The following is a 21,382-nucleotide window of genomic DNA, read 5'->3' on the forward strand; positions in this document are numbered from 1 at the left end:
CTTGTCCTTTCTATACAAAGGAAATGTAGAAAAATGTGTCATTAAAGCTGGAGAGACAAAGGGGCTGCACAACAGTGACTTCATTAACTGAGGTCTTAGTTTCTTAGTGTGTCACATGAAGATGGATGACAGCTCGTTTCACTGAGGACAAAGAAATGTGGTGAAAATGACTCGTAATAGAATAAAAGTAGCATTGGTGAAGCATCTCCCTCACAGCATTAGTTTTATGTCACTATGGTAAAATTATAATGCCTAAATGAAAAAAGTTTGCAGCGTTTCTTATGACTATAAAAGATGATAGCTGTTCCAATAGTCCCGTACCCCCATTGGCTTAATGAGCAAAACAATACATTTCTATACCAGATGGTATTATTTGCATGTTTTATAGTGTTTTAAAATAAGTTAACTGCTGAAAATTGTTTAACATAAACTGAAATGTAGATACTCAAATTCAGATATATGTATTTTATTTTTATTTTTTTTTACAAGATATAAGGCTGTTTACAACCCCAGATACACATGGTATAAAAGTAAGTGTTTCCATAAAATAAAAAAGACAAATTGTTTGCATAATTATCAAGTACTGAAGGATGTATTTGTTTGCGCACCAATCACCAATCAAATACAGATATCTTCCTAAAGTCTCTTATAGTCACACTATAGTTATAATTCAGCAGAAGCCTCTGATGCTGCTTAATTTTAATTGCCTTTTTTGTATATATATATATTTATCTGTAACTTGGCATGTTACAGGTAAATTGTCAAGATTGTATTTTCTAGATGCTTTACTGCAATTTTTTCACTCAAAACTAAGTAGTAAGTAAGTACTAAGTTTCGAGTCAATCACCAACTCATGTTCAAACATTTGGAATTCGTATTTTGCCCTGAAGTGCAATCTGAGTGTTTGTTATTCTCTTTTAAAATCAGATTTTTCCCTTTGCTCAGAATTCACTTGAGTGTGTTAAAATATTCTTTTTTGGTTGTTTCGGTTGGGAGAGATTTGAATCTACAAAGGAATTTATTAGATAGTTAAATGGAGACAGATTGAAGACTTGTTAGATTTGTTATTTTAGAATTCAAAAGTTTTTAAAACATTACTATAATAAAATATTCCTTCTGTGCTAGTGACAGCCTTGGAGATTTTTTTAAGCTTTCATTTGTCCCTGTCAAATTCAAAAATCTCTGGAGTCGAGTAGCTCAGACAAAAAAAAGAGAAAGATTGGATTTGAAAAAAAGGCCTATTGCGAAGGTGTGAAAAATGCTGTTTTTATCCCTCTACACAGTGTCAGCATAAGCACAGTTTAAATTAAATGCATTGTACAAACAAATGAATAAAGAGTTGTGTTTGTTTTAGCTGTCACTAAAACAAATGGCGAGCATTGGTGGGTGGAGACAGGATTAATGGACAGCCTCATTAAAGGATGACTCAGGGCTGAAGGCAGAGGGGGCTCTTGTAGGTGTACACGTTTGGAGACAGCATGGAGAGGAGAAACAAATGAAGAAGATGGACTGAAGGGGAGTGATGGATGGATGCAGTTTAACAGTGGATTTTTAGCTGACAGGGTGATGACTGATGCTCTGTTTGACATGCATAGAGAACTAAGCAATCTTGTCTTTTTTTTTCACCTCTACTAAAAAGTAGAAAGACTGCATTTTGTCCAAATTGGTTTGTGTGCCATTCTGTTGAAGGCCTAAACGTAATGAATTTTAAGCAAAAGAGAGTTTCAGGTAAGACTGAACTGAAACTTAAGATTTTTTTTGGTAGTGAATCTAAATTGTCTTTGAGTTGTTTTAGTGGGATCATTACTTTTTTTCAGTCAGCAATGCATTTACCCCTTAATTTGTAGTTTCGTGAATGACAAAAAGATGTGAGTCATTGCATTTGTGAGTTTATACACATTTTCCAACTTGGTTTGAAACTAAAATGACTGAAAAAACTAAAAAAACTAAACAAAGCAAAGTGTCTCTAAAGTATCCTTGTATTTTGGCCCACCAGTGTCCCTGTAAGTGCACAAAAACTAAACATTGGTTGCAGAGGCTTACAGCTCTGAACACACAGCCAAGCCCTGTGGACCAAAGTCAGCACTTCACCTCCAATTAAGAGACAAAGTACTCTCCTCTGAGCACAGTTAAGTCCTCATTTCTCTCCAACTAGCAGACTGAGAGGATAGCTAGAGGCCATCTTTCTCCAAACACCAGGACTTTCACTAAACAGGAGCCACAACGGAGCTGTCCTTACTGTTTACAATGAATTTTTCATTGTCCTCCTCCCAGGTCAGCACCACCTGTCCTGTTTTATGCTGCAGTTAAAGAAGACCTACTGTTTTTTTGAGTACTTTGTAATAAAATACAACACACTTACCATTATTTAACTTTTTTCATTGGAGACTGCAATATTGATCTCGAATAGCTTAGTGATATAAATGGGACAATTGAATTCCCTTTAACAAATCACTATTTATAGTGGCATTTCAACTTAAACAGCTGTGGATTTTCATGGATGGATTTAAAATTTTTGCTACATATCATTTTTGAACTCAACCCTAATTTTTTTTTGGAATAAATGCAAATTAGTGCTGGGAAGTGGGTGGGTATAAGGGGTAGGTGAAAACAGAAACTATCTTACTCAGATACAGGACAATACAAGGTTACTCCAACATGCATGAGCCAATGTTAATACAATTATAAGTAAACCAATGATAAGAGAAGACATTTGAATATGGTTAAAATGTCATAAAAGTATTCATATCTGCGTTACGTGTTAATTTGTGAAAAATCTGAAGTTTGAAACGTACAGTTTTACTCTACTCTGCATAGTCATTTTTCAAAAGCCACTCCTCCTTATAAATGCACTAAACTGAACAATTTTATTTTCTAGTACCTTTTTTTAAATGGAGTTGTCTGTTTTTGCAAATCAAGTCTATCTACCAGCATTTCATATTCTATTTGTCTTGGCCACAGAAACGCACTAGCTAGTAATCTTTGTCTGTCCAAAGATGCTTTATTTTCAAACTTAAATTGTTAATACAATAATAGCTTAATATGGCTACAAAACAGGCAATTACACACACAATATTTAGATTAGTTGTCCCGCTATTGAAAGAGTCAAATTAATTGTGTTTTCATTACTGAAAATAATTGTGTTTATATGAATTTTATAATTAGAATGTAATTAAACTTCCAGGCTTGGAGGCTGTGTCCACAAACTGTACAGTGGTATTGATCCCTGTCTGCTGCCCATACGTGCAGCCAAAGACGAACACAATAATTAACCGTCATTCCATCAGCCTTAACCACACTATCGAAAACATTAAAGCGGTGCAGGATTAATTAGCACCAAGATAATCTGAAATCAACTCAGGCTCCTTAATCGCCCGCCAACACCAGACAACAGGTCACAGGAGCCCAGCAGGGAGAGGAAATGAGGAATGAAGAAATCCCTTTGCTCACCCAGGCAAATAGCTTTTCAGTGTAGACAAGTATTGATGGAAAAATAAAAGAAGCCTACAATATAAAGCCTAAGATGTCCAAGTGGATGACGTTTCATTTCTTAAATTGCATTTACCTCTTTTGTTGTCAGAATCTTACAGTAAGTCAATAATAATTTCATGAAAGAGCAAGTTATTATAATTTTTGTCCAGCAGCCATTGTTGGGGTTCATTTTCCTGTTATATGCAACATTTTGAGGGCTTTTCCCTTTCAAAAGATATATTTGTTTTAAATGACTATGGCAACCTTCCAGATTTCTGATCATTTTGAAGCCCATGAGTAGGGATACTCTACAATCTCTTATCCGCAGATCAACATTTAGAGTTTAAGCTTCTATGACAAATTAGGTTTTGTTGGCTTCTAGTTTGCACATTAGTGAACATCTGTAACTCCAGCAGAGTCAAATAGGGACATGCCACATTCACTTCCATTTATTTGGACCAAAGACAGCCACATAATGCACTCCACAGACAACAAAATTAACATCAAACCATCAGCCAAAAGTAATGCTTAAAGCTTTTTCCTGGATAATTGCATTTTGATGTTGTTAATAGTGTTAGACATTAATTATGATGTGTGGGCATAGTGAAGTTGTGCTATCATGAAGAGCAGTAATGTACAAATAGAGTAAACTAAACAGTGTTTAAATGTGTGGAGGAGTGGAGACAGTACTTAAGCCAAACTAATGAGCAGCGTGGCTCTGCTCCTCAGTCCTAATGACATCCTCCTGTGAGTGACAGCCTTGTTACTGCAAAACCTCTCTCACTACAACAGCTCCCAGAAAACACCACCCACTCCTGATTTAACCTGCACACGGTCTCTTCACAAACCTGCAAACTATATTTGCTGAGAATAACATCCAGAGCTAAGCTGTTGAGTAAAAATTTTGGTTACTTTGTATTTTTTATGCCAAATGTGATGGAAAATGGATGGAAGGTGGTACCACCAAATTACATGCACTGTGGAACTTCTGGTGGGACTTTGCCTAGAATATTCCAGTATGGCATTAAATGTATCATGGGTGTTTATAGCTATAATATTTTTAGAAAGTCTCCATTAAGATAGAAATAACACCATACTGTGGAACTTTCCATGCAAAACAATGACATTACCATGGAGAGAAGCAGGTAGCAAAGTTGAATAGTGCACAATTTTATACCACTATAATACCAAGTCTGCACAAGTTGTATAATATAATTTTTTTTTTTCCTTTTACAATTAGAAATCTGTTGAACTCATAATCGAAAGTATCTATGAGAGGTTATGTTAATAAATACTCTATTTGACAATAAGCCTGTTAAAACATATAAAGAAGCCTAAGTGAAACTGTTTGCTTTCATCTTAGCCAGCAGTATTTCAGTACAAATCACCACCTTATTATTGCCCCACTCCCATCAACATCAAACTATACCAAGATCTAAAATCCAAATGGCAAATTACAAAGCGGAACTCTTCTGTCTGTTGTCTCTATGAGTTGTGCCATGAAACCCAATAACAAGCACAGACAGAGCATTTGTTGTGATCTGGGCTGTGTGTGACCTTGACCTGCGTTTGATTCTGAGGTGTTTGAAGTTTAGTGAGGATTCCTCCCTGTGTAGCCCATGTTTCCGAGCTTGTGTTATAGGAACGATTGTTTGAAGTCCAGCCCTGCCTTTGATTGACAGGTGCTGCCGACTCGACCCTATGCTTTGATTGGCAGACAGAGATGAGGGATGCAGGTGGGCGGGAAAAAAAAAAACAATGCGTGTGAGATAGAGGGAGAGGTGTAATAGAAGAATTTATAATAAGCAGAAACAAGCCAATGTACAGAAATCATAGAGATACCTTTTGTGTGATTGGCTGATTGTCACATATACAATTGTGGAATTAGCTGTTTACCAAAAATGCATTTTATCCTGTTCGATTTTACATTGTAGGTTTCAAGAAAGTTTTGTAGTATGAGGACATTATTGATTTTTCTAGACACTTATTCTTGTTCATACTTTCTAACCACCTAAACCTTTGTATGCTTTGTTCCTACTGAAAATAACCTCAAATAAATATGGAAATGGAGTACCAGGGTTCTTTCATACCTTGCCTCAGCTTGGCAAAGGTGAAAAGGCAACGTAAAGAGAATGCTGTATTAAGCTTTACTGTCACATAACTGTTTGCCAGCCATTTCATAATATTAATAATAATAATAATGTAATGAAGGTAATTGTTCTATGTAATTAATACCTACTTAAATGTCAGCTGAAATGAAAATAGCAGCTTGTTGAGGTTTAACAGTGCAGAGAAATTGGCTTTGAGCAGAAGGCACTAGAGGGTTATTTCCTCAGGTTTAAAACAGAATAAACAACATGTTTCATTTGCATTGGAGACGGATAATAAAAGTAGAAATCCTCCAGAGAAAAAAAAAAATTCAAAGCGCTAAAGCTGCTAATGCTGCTAATACAGGTGGATAATACAGTGACCATTTCAAAAGCTGGTACCTATGTTGTTTTAGTGCCATGTTCACTATTTCAAAGGATTTTTTCTGTGTAGCTGTTCAAAGAAATCTAAATATTTGCATGTTTGATACTTTTTTGGATTTCTTTTCCTAGACTTGATGTTTAGTCTGTTTGCACATTTAAGTCTCTGGTCACATCTTATTTTAGTAAATGTATATTTCAGGCCCACACTTGCCCTTAATATCTCCAAGGTTGTTTGCCAGGTTTCTGCTCTCTGCGACAAAAGATGAATAATACATGACTTCCTCGTCCCTCCTTCCTCTGCCCGTGTCCCATCATTTACCTACAGGCATGTTAATCAGATCCAGAAAGGGATCTCCTCAGATCAGACACAAAGCATATGCCCAGACTCTCAATGTGATTAAATGGAGCAGAGGATGTACTTATGCAGGCTGCAAAGGGATGGTCATGTCAGCCCTGGAAGTGGAGCTGTTCAAAATATACACTAAAATATACACAGTGCACCAAATATAAAACTTAAGCTCATCTGTTTAGCAGCTGTATAAGATGAATGAATGTAATGAGTTTTAGAAGAGATGATTGAAAAATCTATCTTAAAAATGTATTACCTTGCAAAAAGACATCTAAACATCTGTGCTACCCACATAAGTTGGTAGAACTTAAGTGTATATATTGATTAAATGGTATAGCCTCAAGAATTCATAACATCAGTTCGACTTGTTCCTAAAATAGATTGAAGTGGCTTTCAAAGTGAGCTGTAAGTGTCCTCTGGAGGATAAAATGAATATTTTCTTATCAGGATCAGAGAGTTGGCAGTGCTCCATCCTCTCTGTGTGATGTTTGGCAAACGAGGACAGCTTTGAAAGCTGTGTAAACTTCTATGAGGATGAACTGGGGACATTAAAATGTGTGCTCAGGAGAGGGATCAACATGCACATTAGTGCCAGTGCAGCTTAGGTGAACAGGAAAATAAAAGTAGTACCAGCTGTGGGCTCAGACCTGTCATTTTCTCCTCTGTTCCTCCTCTTTGTGATGTACACCTTAGTTTAACAGCACTTTCTTCTTTCAGATCACACCTCGGTTGGAGGACTGGGAGACAGTTTTTATGAGTACCTGCTGAAGGCATGGCTCATGTCAGACAAGACTGATACAGAAGCTCGCAAGACTTATGATGATGCTATAGAGGTATGACATATGCTTTCCTTATGGGCTCCTCACCTTGTCATTTACGTCACCTTGACATGTAAAATACAGCATATGGCAGCAGGGGTTTGACACTACTAGTTCAACATGTCATTTTGATGAGTTTGGCAGTTCCTCCGTCATTTTCATGTCAAGCATGAGATAAAAGCTGTGTTCTCACACCATTTTTATACAACATAAACACTGTCAGCACATCGGATACACCATTGAAGTGTTGTTACAGCTGCTGCCACGTCATGTGGTTTAATGTCATTTACAGCAAGTTCAAAGTTAGAACATCCTCCATCTCCTACATCTTGTTCTTCTGACATTTAATTCCAGAATTATAGATTCATATTCATTTACACGTTGTTACATCCCCAATAACTCTTCATGTATGGGCCCCAGAGGAGAGCAGACGTTTATGGCCTAAAGCTGATGGTTTGTTGGTATTTAGAAGTATGACCAGATGTTACAGGGTAAAAGTGTGATAGATGTGGCAGTTCATCCATGTCATTATTTATCATTCCCCATAACCCTAATGCATTTAACACACACTGAGCTCAATATTAACTCCATAAACAACTTGATTACCTGTCATCCGCCTCATGTAAATCTCCCATTACCATTTGTGGACACATCAACTAATTGTTTTTCACAGGCCATTGAGCGCCACCTCATACGCAAATCCAATGGAGGCCTTACGTTCATCGGGGAGTGGAAGAACGGGCATCTGGAGCGGAAGATGGGCCACCTGGCTTGCTTTGCAGGCGGGATGCTCGCTCTGGGCGCAGATGGCTCTCCTGATGACAAGGCCGGACACTACCTGCAGTTGGGGGCCGAGATCGCACACACCTGTCACGAGTCCTACGACAGAACAGGTAAGCACAACACAGGGGCATGGAGTAATTAAAGAAAGGCTTATGTATGTAGTTGGTAATGTGTTATTATTCTGTTACAGATACAAACAAATTACTTAAGTGTTTCATTCTGCTATTTATCTATTTATTCTGGCTAATTTTTTGTGTATTTAGAGTAGTTTTCGGAGTAATAATACTTCTTTTAGGTGTAGGTGTAGGTATTATGTTAGTGGCATTATCATATTGTGTATAATTTCTTCAGTTCGCTTTTCAAAATATGTGTGACAGGTCTAGGTCTTTTCTTAACATTTAACACATGTTAAACTAGAATGTAGTTAGAATTCATCAGAATGAATGAGAGACTTGAAACAATGGAGAATAACTTTTCTCGATTGTAACTGTATTTGTCAAACAAAAATTATTGTAACTGTAGACTTCTAGAAAGAAACTTCTAATAGTAGCTAAACATTGAAACAATATGAATAAATTAACGATGATTAAAGTTATATGTGTTAAATAGTAGTAATGTATAAGTAAAATAAAGGATTGCCCTGGTATTGGCTAACTTCAAAGTTTTTCTACAAAAGCACCTAACTACTAAGCCTACAATATTTTTCAAACTAATCACTGTTGTCTCACTTATAAATTGGCACCCTGCCTGTGGTTGAAAAGCAAAGTAATCATCAGTATTGAAGAAGACCTTTGAAAAACATTTACCTGGAAATTTTCTTCTTTGGGATCAATACAAACAAAGACTGACTGGTTGTGGCCCTGCATCATGATTTTTGCGGGTTTCAAAATACAGGCTTTCTCAGGACGAAGACAACCGGCTGCCATGGCAACAAATGAAGATGAATAGAGTTTCTTGTTATAGCAACAGGGAGTCTGATTGCCATGGGATACTGGTCTAAAGCTGACCGGTTTGAGTCTCAATGAGCGAATATTCACCTTTGACACGTTACAGACAGTCCATGCTTTGTAGCTTTATTATTGTATCTCAGTTAATGTCAGTCACTTTTAGTTATGTGGAAAACCTCGAAGGCTTTTGTATCTATCCACCATTTCCTGCATACATTTACCAAAATAGATTGGTGTTGCGGCTCTATTTTTAATTTATGCATTTTTTTAAATTTTTTTTTTAAACTGGCCCAATGAATTTATTGGATTGAAGAACAGTAGTGTAAAATGTGGTCATGAGCCAAACCACAATTTGCACAAAACTTGTGTAGTTAATTTGAAAATCTTCAACAACAATGTTTCAGTAATAATAAATTGACATCAAATAACTTCAGTTGTACACCACAGGAGGTTAAATTGGAGCACAGCAGACTGCCAATGAAAGCTCGTACCATTATTTTACAGTTCTTATTTATATCTTGTCTTTTATATCTCTCAATGACCTTTCTATATTTTCTGTCTCCACAGTATTGAAGCTCGGTCCAGAGGCCTTTAAATTCGACAGCGGTCTGGAGGCAGTGGCAGTGCGTCAGAATGAGAAGTACTACATCCTGCGCCCTGAGGTGATCGAGACGTACTGGTACATGTGGAGGTTCACCCATGACCCCAAATACCGACAGTGGGGATGGGAGGCTGCTCAGGTGAGACACACGCATTTGGGTATCAGAGAAGAGATGATCCTTTGATAAGTTCAGAGTTTCTTTCTTGAATTTTTATTTTTTTTTCATTTGACCAGACTTGGGTTTTCAGGAAGTGATTAGTTAAAATAAACTTGGGCCTGGTATGAAAATATCAATAGAAAGAGTTAAGTTTTTTTTTCTCTGTTTGTCTCTATTTTGTGTATGTCACTACAGAGTGATTTACAGATTGTTTATAGTAACAATAATTTATTGACTACAGTAAATATCCATCTGGATTTAGGACTAAAAACACTCTAATTTGCAAAGTTGTTAATAGAATTGAGTTAAATCTGTCTTCATTTGAATTAGGAGAAAGGTGTTGTATGATTTTGTTCATTTTTTCTGTTAGTTGCATAGTCAGCAATTTCACAAAAAGGCTCTTAAAAGTATTTCTGAAAAGTTTTGAATTTGCTGTGGCGCCCTTTCCTGGCACCCTTTCCTGACTCCCTCCTTTGGGAACATTTGTTTTATTCAATTGAGTGAATGCTTCGGCAACAATGTGGACCTTGTTTGAAGGACCATTACCTTTTTATATCGTGTGAGTGGAAACATACCAGGGAGTGCGAGATTTAGATAGCAGAAAATTCAGCACTGCATTGGGTGACACATTAAAAGCATTTAAAAAAATCTTTTATATTGTGAGCATGGTGGCTATTGAATTTATGTGAATGGGACCTGATTCAATATAGTCAGTCAACGGTTTAGTTAAAGTTCAGATCAGGTTTCATGCTTCTTGGAAAATACAATCAATTTCCTTAAGGTTGAAGTATCATTAGATTTTGTGCTTGTAACAATGTAACTTAATCTGTTTTCAGTGTGTGTGTTTGCCTTGAACAGTTCAGATAAATCTTCTGTGAGAGGTGAAAAGAACCGAACACAACACTACATCTGTGCCAAGGGCAGATTTAAAGGTTCACTGTGTATCTTTTCTAGGTCTGTGTCACCTGCTTGTTTCTATGGCTATGTCATTGCTCTGCCTGGAATGCTCCACAGTATGACATTAAATAGCTCTACCTTACATTTATTCAATTACAGGTGGTTTTATAGTTCAAAAATACCTAGAAAAACTGGTATTCTGACTGTGAGCGGAGTCGCCTCTCCACAGCTCTCAGCTGTAACTTGATCTGGTCTCCATGAAGATAGAAAGGTTTAATGCCATACTGTGAAACATTCCAGACAAAGCAATAACATTTCCATGGAGAAAATCATTTGACGGAGCCTCCACCAGAAAAGTTAGACAATGCACCTTTAAGGTAAGGCAAGGCAGGTTTATTTGCATAGCACAGTGCTTTTCAGTATAAGAAAGACATTAAAATCACAATACAAACAAATCAAAACATAAATCATCATTATAAAATCAACATTAAAAGTAAAGATAGAAGAGTGCGGAATAAAAACAGTCATCAGTCATATGCACATCTTAACCATTTTTAGCCTGGATTTAAACTTTGTCACAGTAGAGGCCTGTCTCGTGTGTTCAGGAAAGCAGTAGTCTTTGTATTAGCAGCAATAACTAAAAAGTAAGGATCGAGGGAATAGTCTGATGCCTTATAAACTTTTTTTTTTCTTTATTGAATTGAGAGACTTCCATAAATATTTATCATCAATATATGTTCCCCACAGTTGCTCCCATACCATCACTTTCAAGTCTGAATGTTTCACCTGGAACTCACATGGCTGCCATTGGTCTGATATTTATTTATTCTAGTACAAAACAATTTTAGAGCTTGGGATTGAACATCAAAAACTTTCTGTTACTGGCCAGATGTGCCACTACTGGTAAATGCATTTTTGACTATAATGCCAGAATATCTTTGAATGAATGCTGAATTTAGTATTTAGCATTTACCAGAAAATTCCCATTCATTTAACATTAGGCATTAACATTATCTGAATATTCTCTGATAGGTTGATTAATAGATGGATAGATTGATTTATTGATAGATGGGTAGATAGATTGATAGATGGGTAGATAGATACTTTATTGATTCCAAAGTAAGTAAGTTCAGCTGCTGCAACATAAAAACAAATATAGCAACATATTTGTCCATCCTCTTGTATGACAACACAAGCTCTGTTTAGTTTTGGTTTAGAGTCTTTGTTTTGGTCAAAATATATTTGTAATTCCATCTGTAAATGCTACAGTGCCCTGTGAATAAGCAATTTGTTTCGGAAGTCTTTTCCACAGACTGTCCCTTTCATCTGACAGTGGATTAAATCCCAATCAGTTTTTTCATCTCGTATCCTCACCTTCTCCCCTTCTTCTCATTTTTATTTTTTTCTTTCTGCTGTCAATCTTCATCTCACCTTTCTGTGTGTGTCTCCGTGGTGATGCTCTCATGGTTTTGTGCTTACGAGTGGGAGTGTTTGCGTCTGTGCTCGCAGGCTAAAAGCGATGAATGCGTTTGACAAGTCTGTTTATATGGTGTGATTGTACACAACATGAGTGACACTATAGAGACACTCTGTGGAGGAGCTCATCTCTGCTTCATGCATTATGTAGGATACAAGCATATATGCACCAATTTGAATGTGAACGAGATTGAGCTTTGATCTATAGCTGACATAAATTTTTATATTGCAGTACAAGTTCCTATCTCCTATACATGTGTTTGACTTTCATTCACCTTTTCTACAGCACTGACGAACCTATTAACTCTGCATTTATGATAGAAGTGAACAGCTAAGTCTCAACAAGTGGTTGTTTTCGAAGCTAAGTTAATGATTCAATATAATATAATTTCTGAAATGTGTTTCATAAATATTTACTCTGTAGTCCTTAATACAGCTTGTTAGGTCCATACTGAAAGTAAATAAAAGTAGCTTCTGGTAAATTAAAACTAGTGACCAGGGATTATATAGTTCAGGCATAAACACTTCTCTTACTCATCTCAATAGGGTAATAAGTGGTTGCTGAATCCATCTGCATGCACAGCAATGGTTAGTAATGGAATCATTAATGGTGCATCAGCTCCAGGATGAATGCTCTATTCACTAAACCTTAGTTCTCTATTCATATTTCGTGTGGGGATTAAATGTCTTTGCAGGTGGAAGATTGCTTTTTGCAAGAATCCCTGTGATTGACTGAATATATGCTTTGAGGTTCCTCCAAAAGAATTCACCAATACCAACACTCAAAACTGGTATTACATTTCACTATGTTGTACAAAGCTGTTACTTTAAACCAATTGACATACATACATAATGTAATGTCAAAACTCGATACTTACTCTGTCTGCTACAACGGTACCTTCACCACTGAGTGTGGAATGAACAAATAATATATTGTAAAGTGTCTTTGAGTGTCCAAAAAGTTGCAGTAAATGGATTGTTGCATCTCTACATCTCCTTGCTCTACACTTATGTCTGGTGAATGTAAATCTATTTTTGAATCTCCCCATAACAGACTCATCCCTCCCTTATAGCACCTTTTAGTGCACTCTTCTATCTTGTAGAGCAAGACATGGACCATTACCTTGCCTCTGTTTTAATGTTGTTTTTCTCATTTCCTAATTCAACTGCTGTGTGTAGCACCTGAGCCTGTCTATAATTATCCTCTTGCTCACACTTTCAAACACCTGCCTGCAGCTCTGGTCTGTAAGGTACAACTTTTGTTTTGTGGATCACTAAAGTCACACCTCATGTTTTCACTGCAGTGGATGTAGCACTTGAAAATTTTAATTGTGTTTTGTGCTTGCAAGAATAATAATATTGGCACTTGTTTTTGTCACATGCAGTTGCCTTTGGTTTAGAAATATGTAGTTTGTTTGTTTGTTAAATCTTGGACCATTGCCATATCTTTTGAATTATGAAAAGTCCTCAAAAAATTGTCCAAGATCACACATAAAGACATTAACTTTAACACTCAAAATATTTAGATCACCATCTTATGTTTTATTGTTTTGAGAATGTTATATTTGGCAAAAACAATGCATTGCTTGGGCTAAAACCTCTTCAGGCATGAAGGAACAACACGGTAGAAAGGTACTTACCCAACCACAAGGGGTCAGTAAAGCTTATGGTTCATCATAGTTTGGTAAATTGATTTTTAAACCCCAGAACTACAGTACTATGTACTAAGGATGGCAATAGATTGTAACCCATTTTAACCTTTAAAGCCCTTTTAAACCAGATACTTAAACTACACTTTTATATAACTACATTTTTAAGTTAACCCTATACAGTCAAATAACACTTTCATAGATGTTGACTAGTGTGTTAAGATGGTCTAAGCTGGCTTCTGTGCCAGCTGTGCTCTTCTCTACAGTTTGCAGAGATCGAGCGTATATCCAAGCAAGTCAGGACAGTATTGACAGTGTATAAAAATCCCATTACATGTGTCAGTCAGGCAGCTTCGGGTCACACTTGTGGTCTGCTCCTTCAGCATGCATTCACTGTCATTTCTTATCAAGGCCACTGTCACTGCCTGTATAATGTATGTCATGGGCACCTTATCATTGTGTAAAGTGTGAAGGTGAAGCCAGCTGCTCCAGTCTGAGGTGTGACTGTCCATCTCTGCTTTCTATTACAGGAGGACTTTTCTTTTTCTCAGATTATTTATTGGGCCTGCATGGCTCTACTTGGAAATGTTCATTGTTCACATTTCTTGACATAATATTGTCTGAATATCATTATGGGGATGCTCCAAAAAATATTAAGTGTTTTTTTTTGTCATTTTTGTCAGTATCGCCCAAGCCTAGGTTCCAGGATAGAAAAATAGTTTGTGGACTTTGTAGACATCTGGAAGAATCAAAATATGTTAAATAGCAGTTGAATTCTTGACTTCAAAGCCTAGGTTACATATGTTTTGGCCAAACATTCCACACACAATCCCAAGTATTAAAGTATTTATGATCCAGGTACCTAATGTTTTCAATTACATGCATTTATAGTGAAAGTCGATAAGCTGAGGTGTAATGCTGCCTGAATTTTTTATAGAAGTCCTGATTCCTTGTCATAACCCTGAGTTTGAATCAATAGGGCACAGCTACAGTACGAGGCTGCAGCCGTATCACACCTGCATTTTTAATAAGCTCCCATTTCATTCAGACGTGTGTGGGGTAACTTTAGCCCGCAGGGTTCTGTTTGTGGATATTTGGTCCCATCACAGCAGCTCTAGAGTCAGCTCTCAGCACTTCCTCATAGCGGACAATGGCTCGGCTAAACCAGATCTAAATTAAGGTTTAAGGTAATTAAAGGGGCTATACCTGGTTTTATGCATGTAATAAATCACAATGTGCTTGTCAAAGTAGAGATTTATTGTAAAAGCTGCTCTTAGGGCCAAAATCACATTGCTGTGTGCTGTCTGTATCTAATTGTTAATAATTATTATCACCCATGAACCACAAACTATGTCTTACTGTACCTGCACTGCAGTTTGACAAACTCAGGATTAAGCTGTTTAACCCTAGAAGAGTCCCATTGTGAATGGTATACCAACCATAGAAAGATCAGGTTTCAGTCCGTTTGGAGTTTATTTACTTTGGAGGAAATATAACTATTTTTTTTTATGGCAATGATTAAAAGTCTGTATTGTTGAAGTTCATTAAATTAAAATGAAAAACATTATTACTGGTTGTTATTAAGACAAAATATATATATATATTTTTTTTAAAGAAATTTGTTTTGTTTTTTTCTTTCTTTTTGCAAATTGTCCAGCCCTCCGTCCAAGCATGTATTTTTATGTCTACTTATATATTTCTAGTAATTAGATTTTTCTTTGTCAGGATTTGTACCTAGAGAAAAGGTTATGTCATCTGTTGTCATAGTAACACACCTCCACATGTTTTCAGCACTTAGTGCTGTGTTTCTGCAATAGGCACATTTCAGACTTCTCCCTTTTGTTTTCATCAGATCACTTTGTTTTGAAAAATGCCTTAATCCACAACACATCTGTGACTTTGGAACGATCAAAGCTCTCAAAAAACAACTGAAATGAATGAAGATCTGGGGTTTAAACTGACTCCATTTGGGACAAGGTTGAGATTTGTACAGAAAACAATGATCCAACAAATGTGGTGTTCTGACATTTGGACTATTGGCAAATAAACACCATTCTTGATATGTTTGAACAGACCAAACACAACTGAAAAACAGAAAATAGTATCATGCTAAATTCTTGTTTTGTTTGGGCAAACTAGATTCATTGTAGAGATGAGTGCATTTTGAAGCAACTGCCCAACCTAGACTCAAACACTATTCAGTTTTAAAACACTATTCAGTTGAGAAACACATTCACTAATTAATAGCATTACTTACTATTTGTTGCTCTGTACTATAACGAAGCAAAAAAATGTCATTTCAGTTTTTGTAGCAACATTACAGAACATTCAGGCAAAGGAACAGATGGGCTATTATTCTGAGACTTGTGTTATTGCAGTTTCACCATTACATCACACTACTGTATATAATCTGTTAAGTCATTTAGTGATTGAGTTTCTTTGGTGTGTATTTCTAATGTATGCAAATTCCAGCATTTGATTGAGTACAGTTACATGGATCAACTGAATATCTGTTTCTTGACCCATTTAGTATGAAATAAATTCATTTAGTGACAGTTAATCGGTTAGTCACTTAACCATGAACACCCCTATTTCTAACACATGCTCAGTTCAGTGTTCTTCCATTTACTTGAAGCCATTGTATTCTAAGGATCTTAACTAAGCCATTACAGAGACAGCCCCTCCCACAGTATCAGCCAACATAACACAAATGACTCTGTAGTGTCTGTTATGAAGATGTTTTGTGTAGAGAAAGGACAAAATAAAATGTAAATGTTGGTGAAACAGTGAAGGCGCTAGCGCTAATCTTCTTTTTTTACAGCCTGTGTTTGCGGTTTGCGTCTCCCCAGGACCTGCTCTAATCTGTCACTAGCAAAGAAATTAATTATAGCACGCTTTTGTAAGCGTATTAAAAAGGCGCTCCCCTCCCCCCAACACATTTCCCTGTACTATAAAGCCAACCGTGCTTTATACAAGTTGGATATTTCTACCTAGTTAGGCTCAGTGGATAATATTACGTAATGTAATAGTAATGTAAGTTTTTTTTTTTTTCTCTATAATTAAAAATGGCAAAAATCTTATTATGTGGCTCACAGGGCCTGATAATGTTCCAGAACTGAAGCACTATCCTCTCAGTGTAAAGTCATATTTTAGACAGGGCATAACAGTTCCCCCTCGTCAAATGACCATTTGTGCTTCTTTACGTGTTTACAGTGTAGTTTAGTCCTTTGTCTTAAATTGAACCTCTGTGTGTTTCAGGCCATAGATAAGTACTGTCGTGTGAGTGGAGGTTTCTCTGGTGTGAAGGACGTCTACTCCTCTAATCCCACCTACGACGACGTGCAGCAGAGCTTTTTCTTGGCCGAGACCCTCAAGTAAGACTCCCTTCTAATCATGATTAATGCACACCATCCAGAAGCCATCACTTCATTTGTTAATTCATTAATTCTGGGCTCTCTTTAGATTAATTTGATAAATTGCTGAGTCTGTGATTTTAAAGAATGTGTCACTTAAAAGTAATTGTAGCAATTATTTGGATGATGTTCAAATAAATGAGCAGTGAACTTTTGGGGTTTCTTATAAAGATGAGTTTCAGTAATATGACAGATATTATACCCTAAAACTCTTTTTGATTGATGAAAGTTGAAGTTACTAATGCACCAACAACCAGCTGTACATTCACCTGTGCCCTCTATCCCCTTCCATTAAATATGATGGTTTTCCCTTAGAAATAACAAATAAACCAAGTAAATTAGCTGTGGCAGTTGTTTCCTTTAACACATTCAAGTATACACTCCTAACGAAGGTTTTGTCTTTGAACGTGTGCTTGCATCAAAATGCTTTCTGTGTCTTTATCCTAGATTTTATGTTGAACTGTTGTCAGGGAGTGTTAAATATAGATGAAGGCATTAAGACATTTGCATTCAGCATAATTTGAAGTCACTTTGAGCCTCTTACTTTGGCCTGGAGGAAGAAATTAAGAATACAGTTCTCTGCCTCCCCCTGCTGGTCAATAAATTAACATGCTTCTAATTTGCTGTATGCCAAGTTTGAAGGAAATGCACAAGCCTAACCTAATCAATTGATATCAGGACATGTTTTAAAACACACCCGGTATAGCTTAAAATTCAGTCAAATTTGCACCCCAAGGCCCCAAATGCCAGTGAAATTTGTCTTTGGTGTGAGCTGGTAAAGGTCAGCTGCCACAGACTTTGTGAGACGTGACATTTGAATGTCGGGTGTTACGCAGACTCTGGTATCTCTGCTCTTGGCCACGTCATAAAGGAGCACAACAGCAGCTGCTCTCAACAGGCACATGTATTATGTGCTGTGCAGCTGCCTAATATTTAAGTACTTCTTGAGATTTTCTATAGACCTCAGGCTGAACCAGCTGAACCTAATGGACATGTGTATATGTAAGAATGGTCTAATTAAAAATAGGTTTCATATAGTTTGAGAAAAATATTATTAAAATTTAAAAAGAATTTGATTTAAAAGTCAAATTTACCATCTCTTTTCACTTGTTTAATGACTTAGAAGTTACAAGTTGCAATTTTTCTTTTAACATCTAAAATTAAGTAACAAAAGCCTTGACCTGTCCCCCCCTGCCCCTGTCACAGATACCTGTACCTGTTGTTCTCCAATGACGACCTGTTGCCGTTGGAGACCTGGGTGTTCAACACTGAAGCCCACCCACTGCCTGTGCTGCACTTGGGCAACATCACTTTGCCGGGCAGTGAGCCGTCCCAGCGGTAGAGCCCACACTGGACACGCCCCCTCAGACTGTCCCAGGACAGACTGGAACTCTGTGACTCTGTTTTAATTACACGGACGGTGACCATAACCGACTGGAATCAAACTTTCATCTGAAGGACTGGGCTCCAATCGCGGAGGCTTGAATTAGTTTTTCTTATTTTGAGTTGATTTGACCAAACTTTGATGGGTGAAGCCTGGAGGTGCTTCTATGAAGGATCATGACACTTTGACACTGTCTCGCAGACAGAAGGACCGACAGGTGCGCACTTGACAGGGTCTGTTTTAAGTGTGGGTTTTTCATTTCTCTGAAGGACAAATCATTACCAGGACACAGGGTGAGACTTGACGTCCTCCTCCCCCCTCAGCCCTGTCCCACTCCACCTCCTGTTAAACTCCACCTGAACTGAGCAGACCATAAGAGGAGCAAACATCTCCATGACCTTTCACCTTCTGCTGCTGCTGGACTCTGCTCTTCACAGCTCTTTGACCATAGCTTTCTTTGTGCACACCTTTTCTTATCTCCCGTCCATTTTGTACATTTAGACCTATCATCTTTATCTGTGTGAGCGAATGTGAGAGTGAGAGTTATTGACTCAGCTGCAAAGGTGCACTTTTTACTGTTGTGTCAGAGTTTAGGGGTAGCACTTAAAATAGACCCAAACATTTGTTTCTCAGACAAATTGAGAGGATTGTTCCTGCAAATTACAGTTTACCGGATGCAACCCCAGTGTTGTGTTAAATTATAACTGTCATGTTTTATGCAGCCTTCTGATACTGTACTTTCAAACCATACCTCATGCACATTTAAGATCTTGAATAACTAAGAAATCTAAAACATCTTACTATGGCAAAGAGTAAAACAAGCAATCAAACGTACTGTGGCCAGATAGACATCAAATATTTTTTGTGAAACATTTTCTTTTATTATATTTTACTGCTCTTTCTTTTATTAAATAAAACTTAAAATTCATCAGGGCACTCTTGGGGTCCTTGGGAAAAAAAAGTTGAAAAACAACTCAAGAACTCAAATCAAACCTGCTATCTGACTTCCACACTTGACATCATGTACTGTGTGAAGACTGCAGAATATCAGATGACTTATTTAGCTTTATTATCTTGGGATTTTGATGACGCGTTATGTTTTTTAGGGGGTTACTTTGTGTCATCCATATCATAAGAGCTTGTTGGTTCTATTAAACCACACATCTCAAACACCCGAGCCCCCGAGGACCACATAAATTGCACCCTCAATTTCCTCCAAGAAAAACCTGTAGTAAGATCCTGTGTGTGTGAATGTGTGAGAGACTGAACTACACGTTATAATCTGTGATGTGTCCCTGGTTCTGCCGTTTGACTACTAAAGTTAAAGAGCAGGAATTGCACTAAAGCTGAAGAAGTTTTGTTCATTTCAAGCCTTATCGTTTAATGTGAAGCCAATACTGTGCTCAGTTATGTTCTTTACAACTGCATTATAGATTATGTTTCATTTGTTTCTTTGTTTATGCTCATTTGAATTCTTTGGATTATTTAATAACTCAGATATCTTCACAAATGCCTTATCATTTTTGATTATTAAAACTCCAAACATATCTTTGTGGCCAAATTTGTCTATTGCAAAATATTAAGATTAATTTATACAAAATCAAATAAAAATATTGCAATATTTTATTATAGACCAGATCTAAACCAACAAATACACATTATTCACACTTGACAGCTGCTTTGTTTTTTTGTTTTTTTAATTCTCACACAAAATGCAGTGAATTTTTCAAAAACATATTTTAAACAAATTTGACTTTACAGTGTTACAACTTACATAACTTTGATCAACAACATTCAACATTTGTCCATTTCCCACACCAACTGTAGAGCGACAGAAGTAAGATACATATTTAAACTCTGTTCTCCTGGCATCCCATCATGCACCAGTGGCACTCATAGGAAAGCCCTGCCCCTTTTCTCTGACATCACAATGACATCATCCCCGGCTGACCCTGGGCTTCGCCGAGTCTCTGTGAGCGCGGAGGATTTTGAAAAATGAAAAATGTTCTGTATTTGTATTTTTACTGAAGTGAAAAAAATAAAAGTATCTGTAAATATGTTTAAACTTAAACACAATAAAGATGTTATGAAAAGTGACTGGTTTGATTTTTTTTGTACTGTTATGAAGCTGGCATTTTACAGGTGCAAAAACATCCCACCAGGGATTATTCTTAAAATGTAACTACTTAAAGGTGCGCTGTGTAACTTTTTTTTATTGGTGGTGGGATCTGTTGTTAACTGCTTGTTTCCATGAAGATTTACTGAATTGTCTGGTGGCTTTAACCTTGTATCTTGCATTTATTCATTTATTGCTGAAAAAATATACATTTTGAAACATACCGTGAGCGACATCGACTCTCCACACCTACCGTCCGCTTACATTACGCTTACATACTGTGAAACATCCCACTGTGATAAGTGTTTTATTCTGCTAATTATTTATTGCAGCTCTGTACAATATGGTTTACTTGAATTGCTTAGGGTTATTGTGTGTGACAAAAAGTAATCAAACTATAATCAAACTATAAAAAGTATAAAATGTATCTCATTTCATGGCATACACCTGGAGACTTGGACAGCAGCCGCTCACCCTGTTTTCTAATGATCAAAATTTTCCCCATATGTCCCTTGGCTCTAGATATTAGGTCAGGATTCATATAGAGGCATCAAACCAGTTTTCACTTCACCTGTTAACAGTTTCGTAATGATCAGAGAACATTCGGTGGAACAAGTAGATGCGTGCAGTCTAATCTGACATTTCCCACACTTGTAAGTAACATCTGATCAGGTTTTTGCGGTTTTTGCTCAATGTTATAGAGTTTTCATCTCCTTAATAGCTCAGTGGCTCAGTAGTTTTACACTGGACTCATCTTAACATAGACTAAAGCCATTAAAAAGATACTATCTATCCATTTTAACAAATATAAGCTAGTTTAAACTTTATTGATCCACAAGGAAATTACTTG

General features: G+C 36.9%; 1 protein-coding gene across 3 annotated transcripts in view; it reads left to right on the forward strand.

Annotated features, from left to right (window-relative positions):
• The window catches only part of man1a2 (mannosidase, alpha, class 1A, member 2), a 95,332-nt gene extending 74,819 nt beyond the window's left edge, over nucleotides 1–20,513 (forward strand). For all 3 annotated transcript variants that reach the window (XM_055156022.1, XM_055155982.1, XM_055156051.1), the window contains 5 exons: nucleotides 7,009–7,124; nucleotides 7,783–8,002; nucleotides 9,407–9,579; nucleotides 16,878–16,993; nucleotides 18,239–20,513. In XM_055156022.1, coding sequence (XP_055011997.1) covers nucleotides 7,009–7,124; nucleotides 7,783–8,002; nucleotides 9,407–9,579; nucleotides 16,878–16,993; nucleotides 18,239–18,374 — 761 coding nt within the window. In that variant the 3' untranslated portion in view covers nucleotides 18,375–20,513. The remainder of the gene's footprint in view (nucleotides 1–7,008; nucleotides 7,125–7,782; nucleotides 8,003–9,406; nucleotides 9,580–16,877; nucleotides 16,994–18,238) is intronic.
• The last annotated feature ends 869 nt before the right edge of the window (nucleotides 20,514–21,382 follow it).

This window comes from Boleophthalmus pectinirostris, unplaced genomic scaffold (assembly GCF_026225935.1).
Source record: "Boleophthalmus pectinirostris isolate CB_2022bp ecotype Guang Dong unplaced genomic scaffold, ASM2622593v1 HiC_scaffold_1, whole genome shotgun sequence".
Lineage (NCBI taxonomy): Eukaryota > Metazoa > Chordata > Actinopteri > Gobiiformes > Gobiidae > Boleophthalmus > Boleophthalmus pectinirostris.